General features: G+C 30.6%; 1 protein-coding gene across 1 annotated transcript; it reads left to right on the top strand.

Annotated features, from left to right (window-relative positions):
- The first annotated feature begins 1,200 nt into the window (after nucleotides 1–1,200).
- LOC110937858 (uncharacterized protein At4g19900) lies at nucleotides 1,201–3,273 on the top strand. Its single transcript, XM_022180308.2, has one exon. It carries the CDS (start codon nucleotides 1,492–1,494, stop codon nucleotides 3,061–3,063), a length of 1,572 nt encoding a protein of 523 aa, XP_022036000.1. The 5' UTR covers nucleotides 1,201–1,491; the 3' UTR covers nucleotides 3,064–3,273.
- Nucleotides 3,274–16,507: the final 13,234 nt, after the last annotated feature.

Here is a 16,507-nt window from a genome sequence, read left to right as displayed (position 1 = left end):
AAGGAGTTCAATCAAACTTTGAAATGGTTAAGAGTTCTAGTATAATGATAAACAAAGATGAGATTTTCAAGCTAAGTCTGTTCGAAGTGTATACTATATAACGGGTAAGTGTACACTGTGGTCGTTAGATACGGCAATGCGCTTTAAGATAAACATCGCAACAGTTAAAAGCTTGTTGTTGAGTTGAACGTTCCAAGCTAGAAGCTAAACACTACTTGTTGAAACAACTGCTCAATGAGCTTATTCTTTGAAATGAACATGTCCGATTGTAACAACCATTAAAAAGTTGGTGTCGTTTTCAGTTAATCATGTTTATTACAATATTAATTTTGCATGTTGGATTTTCAGCTGTATGGGTACAAAATGAATATTACAAACGATAGAGATTAAGAAATTTTCCCTTAAAAAAAGTGAAAATCCATTATCTACTAGATAGTAGATTTTAAAATCATTCATTTGTCTAGATATAGTTTTTCTTTTAATCATTTCAAATCACTTCATCATCCAAAACAAGAAATTAGAAATAAATGGCAGGTAAACGAGTAACAAGCTGTTTCGCCGTCCTTTTTGAATTGCAAAACATTTCCTACTAAAAACGAAGCGACTCTTAAGGGTCGAGAAATTACTATTCACGACCCGCCAAACCCTGTTCAGGAATCCGGGGCTAAGGAACCAAATGTACCAAAGGCAAATGAGATAAACACGTGTTGATTTTCATTCAACACTGACTAACAACAAACACGTGTTGATTCTCATTCAACACTGACTAACTAACAACAAACCCATTATCTCATAGCCCAATTTGGATCACTAACAGACACCATTGGAGTATCATCGTGTCACAAGCGGAACCACCCGATCATATTCATCTCCACTAGACAATAATGTCTATACAAACCAAATAAATCTGATAAAAAACCCATTTATGAGAATCAAACCCAAAACCTAGTAGTTTCTAAACATTATCTCATCTCTTAAATGCCACTAGATTATAATGCGATGAACCCAACAAGATATTACTAAACCAAAAAATAATTTTTTTTTTTTTTGGAACGGCAACTTTCATTAAAAAAAGATTCGAGTTCGAGCCTGGTCACCAAAAAATAATTAGTTAAGGTTTACAAATTACAACCTACATACAACTTTAGTGGGAAACCGGTTTATTGCACCTCACCTAACTGAGACTACTCGAGTATGTGGCCCCTTTTTCCGTGGATCAACATGAATTAAATAATAAATGCACCAATATATCTCCTATCTCTACCACTAAAGTACAAACCAGACATCTATCCCCCCTACTTTTCTTGATCAAACCATCACAATTTTGGTTCCAAATAGTTCAAAAAAACACACACACCAACACCAAAACACACACACAAATTTCTCACCTTTTGCCGCCATCAAACCATGTTCATCTACACTCTCCTACTATTCACCTTCCCAACAATCCCAAACCCATAAACACAAAACCATGAATCACACAAAACCATTATGTCTTCAAACATTAAACCAATGGAAAACAACAAAAGATCTTTCTTTGCTGTTTTAACCATTCTTTTAATTTTGTTAATTTCTTTCAATGGAGCTTCTATCTTCTCCATTAATATACCCTTCCCGGAAAATGTCGCCGGAGATTCAAGAAACTTGCTGACGTCATCGTTGGCAAACTTGATGTATGCAGTTGAAGATGAAAACCCATCTGTAATTTCAAATACCCAGATGAACTTACATGAAAAAGATGAAAACCCATCTGTAATTTTAAATACCCAGATGAAATTACATGAAAAGACCGTCGCCGGCGCCGGAGATTCTTCAAGATTCATCGCCGGAGAAGCTCCGCCGGTGATTTCAAATACCCATTTGCCCCTTTTGCGTATATCACACAGTTTGCATCTTAAAAAAGAAAACCCATTTGTAAATTCGAATACCCAGTTGAAATCACTTGAAAACACGGCCGCCGGTGCCGGAGATTCCACAAGGTTCTTCGCCGGAGAAGCTCCGCCGGTGATTTTGAATACCCATTTGCCCCTTTTGCGAAAATCACACAGCTTTCCTCTGGAATCTGAAGATTTTCCGGTAAAAAATAAAAAAATCTTGGAGGTGTTGACTTTTATGGAGTCTTCTGACCAACTCCGGCGAGGTGAATTCCGGTCGAAAGTGAAGAACTTTTTCAGCAAGAATGAATCTTTTTCATGTAAAGTTCGTTTCTTTATGACTTGGATATCATCATTAAACACCTTTAGTGAAAAAGAGTTTCACTCAATAGAGACATTATTCAGCACACACCCAAAAGGGTGTCTACTAATTGTGTCAAACTCAATGGATTCAAATAAAGGAAGACAAATTCTAAAACCCTTTTCGGAAAAAGGGTTTAGAGTAACCGCGATTTCGCCTGATTTAAAGTACTTGTTCAAGAACACAATGGCAGAACCTTGGTTCATGAAGTTAACCAAAGGTGATCTTGATGTTGGTTATGTCCCATTAGGCCAAAATTTATCGAATTTGCTTCGGCTTTGTTTGTTGTATAAGTTTGGTGGTGTGTATATGGATACTGATGTTATGGTGTTGAAAAGCTTCTCTAAGTTGAAGAATTCAATAGGTGCACAAACATTGGATTTGGGTTCAAAGAATTGGAGCCGGTTGAATAATGCAGTCATGGTGTTTGATAAAATGCATCCGTTAGTTTACAAGTTTATTGAAGAATTTGCATTAACTTTCAATGGTAACAAATGGGGTCACAATGGTCCTTATTTGGTTTCAAGGGTAGTTTCAAGGCTTGAAAATAGACCGGGTTACAACTTTACTATTCTACCCCCAATGGCATTTTATCCTGTGAATTGGAATAGGGTTAGGAATCTCTTTCGTGGGGCGAAAAATGAGACCGATGCCAAATGGTTAAGGGGTAAACTTAGGCAGATTCGTAGCCAGAGTTATGCGGTTCATCTTTGGAATAAGCAAAGTCGAAGGCTTCGTATTGAAGAAGGAAGCATTGTGGGAAAGATCTTGTCAAACCATTGTGTTTTCTGCAATTCGTCGTTGGATAGCATTGTACGTATAGAATAGAATAGAACTCGAAAATGATTTAGTCTTTTGTTATACATGTGGTTATGAATCAACTTAATTCGTTCCACATTTAGATTACAATAGATATTTCATGAAAGAAAAGAAAAAGAAATATTTCAAACAAAGATTCAAGTGTTTGGAGTTGTGAATTGTGATTTGGCTTGATTATGTTGGTGTGATTATATAATCAGAAGTGAAGTTTTCTAAGCATGGGTTTGTTTCGATTGTTGAGTTTCTATATTTTTGTGTGTAAGTTTCTCTAACTTGTTTTTATGCATTGGGAAACTTCTCATTGTCCATTTGGGATTGTATTCTCATGTACATTTTTTTGAAAAGCGTTTGTCTATTTGGAAAGAGGATACATTATCTTTTGGTGGGAGGGCGACGTTTATCAAGTTGGTATTGAATTCCTTATCAACCTACTATTTTTCGCTATATAAAGCGCCTTTACAGGTTATCAAAAGATTGGAGAAATTGAGAAAAGACTTTCTATGGGGCTTGAATCCGGAAAAATCAAAGATGAATTGGGTAGCGTGGCATAATGCCATGACTCCTAAGAATTACGGCGGGGCGGGTTTTGGGTCTCTACGCGAAGCGAACTTGGCAATGCTTTTAAAGTGGTGGTGGCGGTTCAAAGTAGATGACAAAAGTCTCTGGAGAAAGGTAGTGTGGAGCCTACATCATAGGTCCCGTTCATGGAATTTGTTTCCAGCAAAAATGCCTTGAATAGAATTCCTTCAGCTGCTAGTTTGGCCAGAAGGAATGTTAACATTGGGTCTCTCAGGTGCAAGCTTTGTGGCGAAGACGACGAAACAACAGAACACCTTTTTATTTTTTGCAGATTTAGGATTATGTTGCAAGTAGGTGTAAATTTGGAGCTTTCTATGTGTTAGAACTTAAGGATTTGGTTAATTCGCATGACCAAATTCGTGGTTTGCCAAAGGGGCGGAGGGTCGTTTACACATTTATGCAAACTACAATTTGGTGTTTACGGAAGAATAGGAATGAAGTGGTTTTCAACAGAAAACAACCACACTTGGCGAAGGTAAAAGAAGACATTAAGACTCTTGGGTATTTGTGGATTAAAAATAGATCCAAATCCCGAGAGTTAACATGGGCTAAGTGGTGCGATTTTGATATGGCGAGCATTTAGACTTAGATGTAAGGTAATGTAATGTAATGTTTATGTTGGTTGGTGTATGTAATATTCTTCCGGTTAACAGTTGTTGTCCGGATGGTGCAATAAAAGTTCGTTGGTCTTTCAAAAAAATATATGATCATTCTAGATGAATTTTACATATACAACGATGACATATGCGATACTTTGTTTGCGTAGCTACTTGTATTCCCGAATACTAAATTTTTTATTATCTTTTTCAACCGCCTATTTAAAATGATGAGCCATTGAGGTTTTGGCCTAATGATAGAGAAAAACCCTTTAGGTGTTAAATAAGTTAATAAACAAATGTAAATAAACGAATATAACCGGATGTTCACGAACATAAATGAACGAACAAACATGTGTTCATGTTCATTCATTTAATTAAATGAACAAAAAAATTGTTCATATTCGTTCGTTTATTAAATAAACGAAAATATACGACCTTCCCGCCGAATTAGTTAACAAACAGTTCATAAATGTTCGTTTCGTTTACAAGCCTATAAATACGTGAATCAAGAACATCTAAAATTATATAAGTTAATAACTCGTACTTTATGCATCGCAGAGTTGTACACGGCACCTAAGCTTTATTTATTTATTTATTTATTTATTATTATTGTTGTTGTTGTTATTATTATTATTATTATTATTATTATTATTATTATTATTATTATTATTATTATTATTATTATTATTTTAGTAGATTAAACAGATTGTACATTAAGAAGTTGTATGTTGTGTCATGTGCGGTATGTTTCTCCTTTGGTGAGAAACTGGACCCTTTTTCTCATTTCATATTCGTATGATATTGATTTGTGCTTTATGTTAAAGTTATACGTTGGCATTGTTTTTGATAACATATGTGCTCTAATAATTTGGATATCCAACATTTGAAGGTGTACATCACCCCACATGGGGTCATATGTCATTGATGTTAAGTGGAAAACCTACCTTCAAACTCGAGTACATATTAGTTCTATGATTCAACTACCTTTTATAGTTACAAACTTGGTGACTTGAGACTAGCCAATAATATGTATGGTTGTTATGTACAGGGGCAGATATAGAGTGTAAAAATGGGTAACCCTCGTTGTCCCATGACGCTTCAACGATAGTGTAAATTAAAAAAAAATGATATTTTTTCTATTTCGTTACCCCTTATTTTATTTTTTTTTTAACATAGCCTCTATAATAACTTTTTTAGATCTGCCACTAATTATGCAGGAATGAAATCAACAACAATAATTTGTATACAATATCTAATATAACATGTGAAGTAGATGATTTTTATCCCCCATATAGTTATCAATTTCATCTATCTTTCATTCATATATTATATATTAGTGATAAAAATCTAATACTAATAAAAAGATCATGTTAATGCCATATGACATTCTCTCCTTAAAATCATATTTCATGTGGCATTCTCTCCTTTAATATTATTATTAATATATATTCTTCTTCTTATTATTATATCATATTAATATACAATTTATTAATTTATACACAACAACAAATAAATACATATTGTTATTATAATTTATATCATATTAATATATCCAAATTATTAATCTAGACATAAGTATAGACAAATACGTAATACATAAAACTATTTATCTTATACTATTGTAGTATTTTATTTATTTATTTTTACTTTCATATGTAACATTAAATTTTATTTTTTAATCATTGCTGATCAAACCAAATTAGGTTATATATTTGTAGACCTAGATTGTATAATCTAACCAGATAATTTGTTTGAGAATAACTACACACAGGTGTCTCTTAATTTAGCAATATTATTATTTTATTAATAATATATTAGATTAATATCCAATTATTATTATTAATATTTAACACATGTGGTGTCCGATACCAAAAAAAACTTTGTTGCGAATATAACTCTTTATTCAACGAATTTTATACCCCCATGCCAATAAACCTATAAAAACGAATATGGTATGTAGTTTAAAATTTAAGTTATATTTTATATAATTTAGATTATATTTTAATCTTTTTTAATTTAATATCAACAATGATTAAGTTAAATAGAAGAGATTTACATAGCTTTTTAAGTTCACATTTGAGCGATGATATAAATTAATGGGGTGGGTTTTATTTGGATTAAAGAAACAATAAATTACATAAGTAAAAAGACAAAAATGCCGCTCAACTAACTGACCTTTTTGATGAAGTTAATGGGCTGGATGAAAATGACAAAAAACATGCAAAACTCAGGAACAAATGAGAAAAATTGTTATTGCTATTGTTATTATTATCTATTCGTAATTATTATATTATTATAATTATGAATTATTATTATTATCTAAGTCACTAGGTTATAGTCTATGCGTTACACGAGTTTACGTAATATATTGTCTTTATTCAATCGGTGTAATACACGAGTCTATAATTCAATCGGTGTAATACACGGGTCTATAAACTAGTGGTGTATAAAGTTATAACTATTTTAATCAACTTTTTATTGAAAAAGAAAAAGCATACATGTAGATGATAATGGATAGACAAGTGAACCAAGGGCCAAGGTTGGTTAGATAGCTAGTCTACTAAAATGGCTAAATGGGTCCTATATTCCCCTGGCCCACCATACGGCGCCCCAATGAAATGGGTCCATGTTGTATTGTCCAATAGTTATGGCACATGGTACACTTGAATTCTCTTGTTGAGTCTTATTTGGATATTTGGATGGTGTCTATTCAACCTTTTCCTTTGATTAAAATGTGTTTCTTTAATTCAAACTCTATCGTATAATATAATCTACAATTATATATTTCTGTTTTCAGAAAAGATATTCAACTTGAAGAACTAAATCAGCTTAATTTATTTAAAAATTGACACATGCCTTAATGTCTCTTAATTTTATCATTTGTCTTGTTCTCTTTTAGGTCTCCCAAAGTCTTCGTGTTGTTACGCTTTTCAATAATGGTGTATGCAGTTTTATTTTATTGATATCTATAAAAACGGAAAATTATTTGAATATATAATGATTCGCAGACAAAAAATCTCATGTGTAAACTCATCCTGCTTGGGAACCAGATGTTATGAGACATTTCCTTCCTGATGCGCGGGAATCGGATGGAATCCGTAAACCCTCGTCTCCTGTCAGGTTCGCACCTGGGATTAAAGCCCCGATTTGTCTCTTCACCCAGATGTCCCTCGAAAATAGCTCAAACGGAAATCGAACATGCGTCTCCACTAGAGAGGGCAAATCTTTTGACCACTAAACCACCATCACAAGAATATCAATGTATGTAATTAACTTGTAAGTTATATAACAAACTTGCAAAAACATATATTTTCTTTCACATAGCAATATTTTATTTTTATATTTCTAATTATCTATATAAAATATTTTTGTTTCTATACTAATAAATGAAAATCCTTTTTGATACGTGTCAATCTCTAGTGCCTCCTTATCCTATTTTTTATTTTTTTTTCTTATTAAACAAAGTTTAACCAAATATAATTTAGATAAGGATAATAACTTCTTTTTATCAAATTTTGAATTAATAATCTCGTTATCTTATTTTTCATTTTTTTCCTATTAAACAATAGTTTAACTAAATATAATTTAGATAGGAATAATAACTTCTTTATCAAACTTTTAATTAATAATAATATATAATTTATATTTTCTCTTTTTCGTATGAGAGAGAAGTTTTTTTTATAACCAGGCAAATATATAATTTTTAGCCTGGGCGTGGGGTGGGGCTACCCACATGACATGGTGAAACCTCATTGGCCAAGAGCACTAGCCACGCCACCCCAGCCATGCCTCACCATACCCCTTTAAAATTGGCTTTTGGTCTTAGGTGCCCCATACTCCACGTATCGCACCATGCCCCTAACCCACGCCCCACCATAACCCACGGTCTAAGCTAGTTCTATAATATATTCTTTACCTATCACTGTTATTTTTTATCTCATGACTTTTATTTTTGCCTTTTACTTCCGTCCACTGTCACCATCTTCGTTGGACCATCAAAATCAAACATCCACCCACCACAAAATCCATCAACCACCCACCATCTCCGTTAATCCACAAACATCGATCCCTCAATCAATTATTAAAAAAGTCCTTTAATTTATTAATATAGTGTCTATTCTATATATTTTAATGGCCTATTTTTTAATGCTTTATAAATTGAGTTATTTTTGGACGCCCCGTGGTGGCATCTCCATCACTCGTGGAATGCAAGGGAACACCTCCGCCACCCCTTTTTATCACTCGTCAATTTTAAAACGCGTTGAGATTTTCACACGTGAAGAACACGCAATTTAGTTTTTTTTTATGATTTTGATAGTGTGTGGTGAGTGATGGACATTTTCACTAAAAACCATCACTAATGATGGAATAAAGCTCGATGACATGGCAAAAATTGATTAGATGTTATGATTGATGAGTCAGTGATTGACGCCCATACCTCTCTAATAATTTACCTTGGGACCCAAGCCTCAATTTCGGACCTATCACCACCGTTACACATTTTTTTTCAACTATTACACAAATAAAAATATTTCACCAAAGACATGTGATTTTAACTATCTATACCCTATGCGAAAAGAAAACATTTGAGAAACACTTGTCATCATATTAGGTCATGTCTTATGTATAATTATTAATTTAGTTTAATCTCTTCTAAATAATTCTAGATAATCCTCTTACTAAATATTATTTATTATTATTTAGTTTAATCTCTTCTAATTAATTATAGATAACTCTTCTACTAAATATTATTTTGTTTAATCTGTTCTACTTAACTATAGATAATTATTATTATACATATATTAAAAATAGAAGCTAATGAATAGTAATTTTAATATTATAACAATATATAGTTTTTTAATACTTTTATTATTTTAATATTATAATAATTGTTATTTTCTTTATTTTTTAACTTTAATCATTTTATTAGTATCACGGGTTAGGATAAGCTTGGTGTCAACCGTTATCGAGCCAGTACTGGTATCGAAATTTAGTTTAAATTTAATGTATACTTTTCATTTATAATATTATTTATTTGATTTTCTATATGATATGACAAACACCTACTTTTTATTTTGACATAAAATCAAAAAACATGTTGGATGTCATTAATAACTTAAGACATAATATAATTATATGTATAATATGTATTTTTTAATAAAATGATACCAAACAAAATTACAAATATAAAATCATTGATGTTACTAATAATAGCAAAGTCTTATTTTTTTAAATTAGATTTATTATGGGTTTTTTAAACATAATTTATATTTTATCACTCAAATGGTTACTTATTTGTTTCTTGAATAACATGTTTCACCACTATTTTTCTTTTCAATAATCATCTCCGCAATCACATATCTATCGCATATCTAGTATATCCATTATTTTTTTTAAATATAATTTTCTTATTATTTGTTATATAAAATCATATTTATGCAAGACGTGTAATACATGAAGGTTTTTAAAAATATAACTTTTTTTATTATTTGGTAAACAATATTACTTTATTCAACCCGTGTAACACATGTTGTTTTAAAGATATAACTTTCTTATTATTTGGTATATAGAATTTCATTTATTCAACTTGTATAATATGGTTCCTAAAAATACAAATTTTTTATTATTTAGGGTTATTGGATTTTATCACCCCAAATTATTGGCTATTGGTCGCTTCCACCCCCAACTATCACTTTGACGTCCGCCACCCCCAACTAAACACTTAGTGTGTTCTGTCGCCATGTCGTTAACTGATCACTAACTTTTGATCATGATGCTATACTTTTGGGGGTGTCCTACGATCCCTAAAACCTTCTTAAGATCCCTATGACACCCCGAAAAGTATAGTAACATGATCAAAAGTTAGTGATCAGTTAACGATGTGGTGACAGAAAATACTAAGTGTTTAGTTGGGGGTGACGGGCGTCAAAGTGATAGTTGAGAGTGGCAGCGGCTAATATCTAATAGTTAGGGGTGATAAAATCCAACAACCCTATTATTTAATATATAAAATTATACTCTCCCCGGGATCCTGTGCCTCCCTATTCTTGAATAGCATGGCTGGGGGCTAAGATATATAGGCTGACTTGCATCACTCTAAATGATGTTTTTAAAGATATATTGTTTTATTATTTATTTTATAAAATTCATTTATTTAACCCATATAATACACGGGGTTATAACGTACTTACACTAAGTGTTTGGCCTAGCTTTTATATTTTTGGCTTATGCTTATATTTTAAAGTAGCTTATGCTTATTTTCTTTCATTTGATAAGTTATTTTTAAGTGTTTGGATTAGCTTATATTCTACAAGTTGAGTTAATTCATTGTGTATTATGGGAAGAGGTATAATACTATTGCGTGTATCATATTTAAACTAGTAGGGTGCCCGCGTGATGCGGCGGGGGTGACACTTTGGATTGCGGCACTCGTTTCTGGTAGTTTTCTTATTCGTATAATATTTATGGTAACATTATTGGGGTAGATATATGTCATTAGTGTTACACATATGTAAAGTTTTGCTTTTTTATAAAAAGTAATAATCAAAAGACAAAAAAAAATATATTGTTTTGTATAATAATTAATAATCAAAAGACAAAATATAAAAGATTTTATAATTGTAAAGTATGTTTATTTTATTGGTTAAATTATAAAGTATAATTTTATTCTTTAAAGTTTATAACTTTTTTTAAATATCCACATAGTATTCATCCAATAAACTTTAAGTTTAAAATTTTCGTTTTTATAAAAATAAAAAACAGTATTTGACTCGTAAGTACATTTTAGAGCTTTAACTTAAATTGTTAAATTTCGGTTTTTAACCGATATAAAAAATTTATATTTTTATAAAATTTCAAGAACTGTTTTTATAAAAAAAATAGGATGTTAAGAGTTTATATCTTTATTTACTTTATATCATACTAAGTTCAAATTTTTAGTTCCTAACTAATCTTATCTATATGAGTCTACTTTTAACTTATAATCCCTAAAAATATGCAACACAATCTACTATGTATCTAGTAAAGTTCATAACTTTTTTTTAAATATCCACATAGTATTCATCCAATAAACTTTAAGTTTAAAATTTTCGTTTTTATAAAAATAAAAAACAGTATTTGAGTCGTAAGTATGTTTTAGAGCTTTAACATAAATTGTTAAATTTCGGTTTTTAACAGATATAAAAAAATTATATTTTTATAAAATTTCAAGAACTATTTTTATAAAAAAATAGGATGTTAAGAGTTTATATCTTTATTTACTTTATATCATACTAAGTTCAAATTTTTAGTTCCTAACTAATCTTATCTGTATGAGTCTACTTTTAACTTATAATCCCTAAAAATATGCAACACAATCTACTATGTATCTAGTCAAGTTAGTAAAGAATTCTTTTGAAACTAACTAATATTTTCTAGAACAATATAATTGAACTTATAATTCCTAAAAATTTGCAACACAATTTAGTATTTATCTAGTAAAGATTTTAAATTTCTGAAGTATTTTATTTATATTACTTGTTACAAAAAATATTTATAAAAGAATTTTTTTTTTATAAAAACAAAATGTTTTGTTAATAAATAAAGTAAAAAATTGTTTTACACAGGTAAAGTTTCGTTTTTTTTTTCTGTTTAGCTTTAAAGTTTTTTAATTTATTATTTTTTAATTAAGAAATACAAATTATTAGATTAATATCCAATATAACTGCAATATTTTATAATTTCAGCTTGACTATATCAAACTACAATATTTATTTATTGCAACTTTAGGATATTAACTTATATAAATTTAGTTGACTTATAATTTTAGGATACTAATTTGATTTTGAATTTTATTAATATGGTCAATAATTGCATTATATTAACACCAAAAATAAAGTTCAAATATAAAATAAACTTTATTCATACGTATAGATCAAACATAACAGCTGAAAATGAAAAAAAAACATAAAAACACTTGATAGATTTCATATTAAACTACATGAAATCTGTTCCACTTCTGAATTGACACTCGAGGTATTTTTAATAGGGTTTTTCTTGTTTGTGCTTCAATCGGTAGTAACTTCTAATTCCTCTTCTTTGTCATTGTCCCCAGAATCGTCTAAATTAATAATCTCACTCCATTTCCATTCAGAGAGTCTCTTGGATCTCTTACTTTGAGTCTCAAACTTTCGATCCTTAAAAATGACAAAAATTGCATACAAAAGTTAAAAAAAAAAGATTAAATAAACCTTAAAATTACCTATTCACTAAATTCACGTTAAAGATTAGCCCTGTATGGATTAACATTGCACCATAAGAAATAATATCAACACTTTTATCACCATCATCCTGCAATAAAACACACATATACTAACATAACGAACATGTTAATATGAAAGATATACGCAAAAATAATACTTAAAAACCAGCAAAATCAATACCTTAGAAGCTTGTTCTACAAATGGGTTTTTTAAATTAGCATGTTCATCATGGAATTGAATCTGAAAAATCAAATAAGTTAACATTCACATAAAGGTAAATAAAAGAAAACAATTAGTCACTACTACGATATAACAGAACTGACCTTAGAATTTTGAATCTCGGATGCTTGTTTTTTCGCAACAATTGAATTCAGAACTGAATCCATTTTTTTAACTTTGTTTAGCAATAAATATAGGGGTGTCCTGCTATGTATTTATAGTAGTAACTATAAAAGTGCATTAGGGTTTAATTTTAGATTTGACAATCCTTTATTTAGGAAGTTAGTTGTAGTCAGTTTTAAGTTTTTATAAGATATATCTAAGTACAGATATTAGGCAGTTTTAATAAAATAAAACGTGACACATAATATCTTCATTTTATGTTACGGTACTTTTATCTCTTTTTGTTTTTGTTTGTATAGATGGAGCCCATCTTTGTAGATTAGGCACATTAGATCACAAGTATTAATTAATTATACATTAAAGCATTATCGACTTGTACCTTTAAATCCGTGCGTCGATATTGAACAAGATAACTACCAAAACATTGACAACAATGTGTAGGTCGTCATGCTATCTTTGGATTTTTTTTAAACAGTATAGTTTATAAGATATGTCAAGAATACTTAAAAAAATTATAAGTTTGTTGTGGATGAGTGAATTATAACTAATTATCTATAATTTTGTTAAAACCTTAGGGATTTAAGTGTAATAAGTTTAGGGGCTAAAAAATAAATAGTGTTTAAAAGACTAAACTACCCTCATTTTAGGGGTCTTTCTATAAATAAAGTGGGGGAAAAGTTCTTATTTTTTGGGTATCTTAAAATACCTCTCCCTCATGCATTATAATATAGTATAGATTATTGACTTGTACCTTTTAATTCGTGCGTCGATATTGAACAAGACAACTACCGAAACGTCGACAAAAATGTGTAGGTCGTCATTCTATCTTTGAATTTTTTTAAACAGTATAGTTTATAAGATATGTCAAGAATACGTAAAAAAATTATAAGTTTGTTGTGGAAGGATGAATTGTAACTAATTATCTATAATTTTGTTAAAACCTTAGAGATTTAAGTGTAATAAGTTTAGGGGCTAAAAAATAAATAGTGTTTAAAAGACTAAACTACCCTCATTTTAGGGGTCTCTCTATAAATAAAGAAGGGAAAAAGTTCTTATTTTTTGGTTATCTTAAAATACCCTCCCTCATGCATTATAATATACTATAGATGAGTTAATTTACCATTTGAGGGCAAATGAGTAAAAAATCATATTGTTCAAATAAGCTTATTCAAATAAGCTAAAAAACCATCAACCCATAAGCTTCTTGAAATTAGCTTATAAAAGCTAATAAGCATAAGCTTAAAAAGCTAAACCAAACACCTACTAGTGCTTATTTTATAAAAATAAGCTAAAAAACTATAAGCTTAGATAAAAAAGCTAGACCAAACACCCCTAATAAAATAATTCACCAAAGACATGTGATATTCGTGGAGAAGGATCGGAGACGAGTATTGCAATGGGGACTAAAGTTGGAGATCAGGTTGTTGACTTTAAATGGGTGAAGCTAATTGTTTTCTTTGGTATATCCTTCAAAATCGTATTTTGCTGCCTAAATCCCTTTCGCAAAGGTGTTTAACTATTTTGAATATTTCCACCTTTGAGATGGTTGGTTACTGTCAGTCCCATCTTTGAATATTTTCATCGGCAATCTCACATTTTAACTATTTTGCCTTCAACAGTCTTTAGTTAAAAATCCGTTACGTTTTTTTTTTTTCGAATTACAAACTGATGTTTCGAGGACTTTTGATCAGAACAAGAATACGAGTCGATTGATGTAAAATTACCTCGAAACGGTGCTCCAAACGACTTGATTTTTGTTAATTAGAAGTTTAACCACCTGAACTGAAGCACCAGTTTTCATCATTTGGAGCACCGTTTCGAGGTAAGTTTTACATCAATCGACTCGTATCCACGTTCTGATCAAAAACCTTAAAACATTAGTTTGTAATTCGAAAAAACTTAATTCCGTTAAGTTTTTTTTAACTGAGGATTGTTGAATGCAAAATAGTTAAAAGGGTGGGACTATCAGTGGGAATATTCAAAGATGAAATCGGTAATGGCCAATGACGTCTACTTGAGATTATTATAATCCAATTTCCCATATCCTTTTTTGTTGATATGACCGAAGAGGAATTACTGGTATTTTCTTTAGGTGTAGCTTCTAAGTGGCTATTTAAAATTGGGTTTGCCCTTGAAGTGATCTTATGCATTGGTTGCCGATAAACATCTCCAATCTTATATCTTTGCCCGATTGTAAGTCGGAGCCTAAACGTCATACCAACTTTAGGCACGCGTTTATTTACTTAGTGATTTGGTTGATTTCGAAAGTAGGGAGTGATTTGGTTGATTCCGAAAGTAGGGAATACATTAGCCTTTAAAAAAGATATGTACTCATCTTTAAAGACGGCGGATGATATGAAACTCTTTTCGTTTAATTTGATCAAAAGTAGGGCTAAGATTGGTAACTCGGTTTGGTTTGATTGGTGTTCTTCGTTTTCATTTTTAAATTATAATACTTGTATTGACTTTGCTAGTCTTTTAGTTTTCTTATATGTTATTTGTCGTCGTTTTAAAAATAAATCCTGTGACACATGTTTACCGAAAGATAGAAGGTATGCGAAAGTGTTTATCGTTTATGGTTGCTCATTACATTCAATGCTAAATAGTTATTCAATACTAAGATAAATTAGACGTTAGACCATGCGTAGTGGTTATGGTGAATAATGCCTCACCCTTGGGCGTTGTCTGCCACGTGTCGTCCTAGTCAGCAAAGGGGCATTTTTCTAAAATGGGTGTAGTGGGGGTGTGGACATTATGTTAAAAGGGGTGTAAAGAATTCAATAAATAAAAAAACCATGAAAAAAATTGATTGGCCAAAGAAGAAGAGGGTTACATGTGATTGGGCCAACATCTTCAAAATGGGGCAAGAGCGTTTTTTTTAAACGCCATTCAAAAAAATCCAAGAAAAACGCCGAGGGGCCGAGACTCGGGCGTTGTTTGACGTTTCCGGGCAAAAAAACACCCCTTTTGCTACGAGTACGCTTGGTCTTATTAGGCCAATTTATAAGTGTGGTGTTGAGTCATTTAAATAAGAGCTCAATTAAATATTGTAATAACAGTTTTTTATTTAATTAAGTGGGGGTTTATCAAACCGACCAGATTGAATTCATATACTCGCTTGTCGTTTTCGAAGAATTGTTGTGTTAACACATGGGGAAATCAAGTTTTGTCATCGAAATAGTCATCCGCAATTCTTTATTTCTATATTCTTTGAATTTGTTTTATATATGTACTAGATTAGAACCCCGTGTAATACACGGGTTAAATAAATGTAATTTTATATATCAAACAATAAAAAAATATATTTATGAAGCCTCGTTTATTACACGGGTTGAAAAAATGTAATTTTATATATCAAATAATAAAAAAATATATCTTTAAAAATCTCATTTATTACATGGGTTGAATAAATGTAATTTTATATATTAAATAATAAAAAGTTATATCTTTAAGAACTTTGTGTATTGTACGGGTTGAGTAAATTTTATTTTATATATTAATAATGAAAAAAGTTACATTTTTAAGAACCTCCTGTATTGTATGGGTTAAGCACATGTAATTTTATATGTCAATTAATAAAAAGTTATATCTTATTACATCTTTATAAACCCTGTGTAGTATAAAACTTTTGGACTAAACTGACAAAAAGTCCCAAACCACAGGGACTAAATTAATTTATATTTAGTGTACGTC

The sequence above is a fragment of the Helianthus annuus genome, chromosome 4 (assembly GCF_002127325.2).
Source record: "Helianthus annuus cultivar XRQ/B chromosome 4, HanXRQr2.0-SUNRISE, whole genome shotgun sequence".
NCBI classification, from domain to species: Eukaryota; Viridiplantae; Streptophyta; class Magnoliopsida; order Asterales; family Asteraceae; genus Helianthus; species Helianthus annuus.
This window is presented reverse-complemented; position numbering and strand designations above follow the sequence as displayed.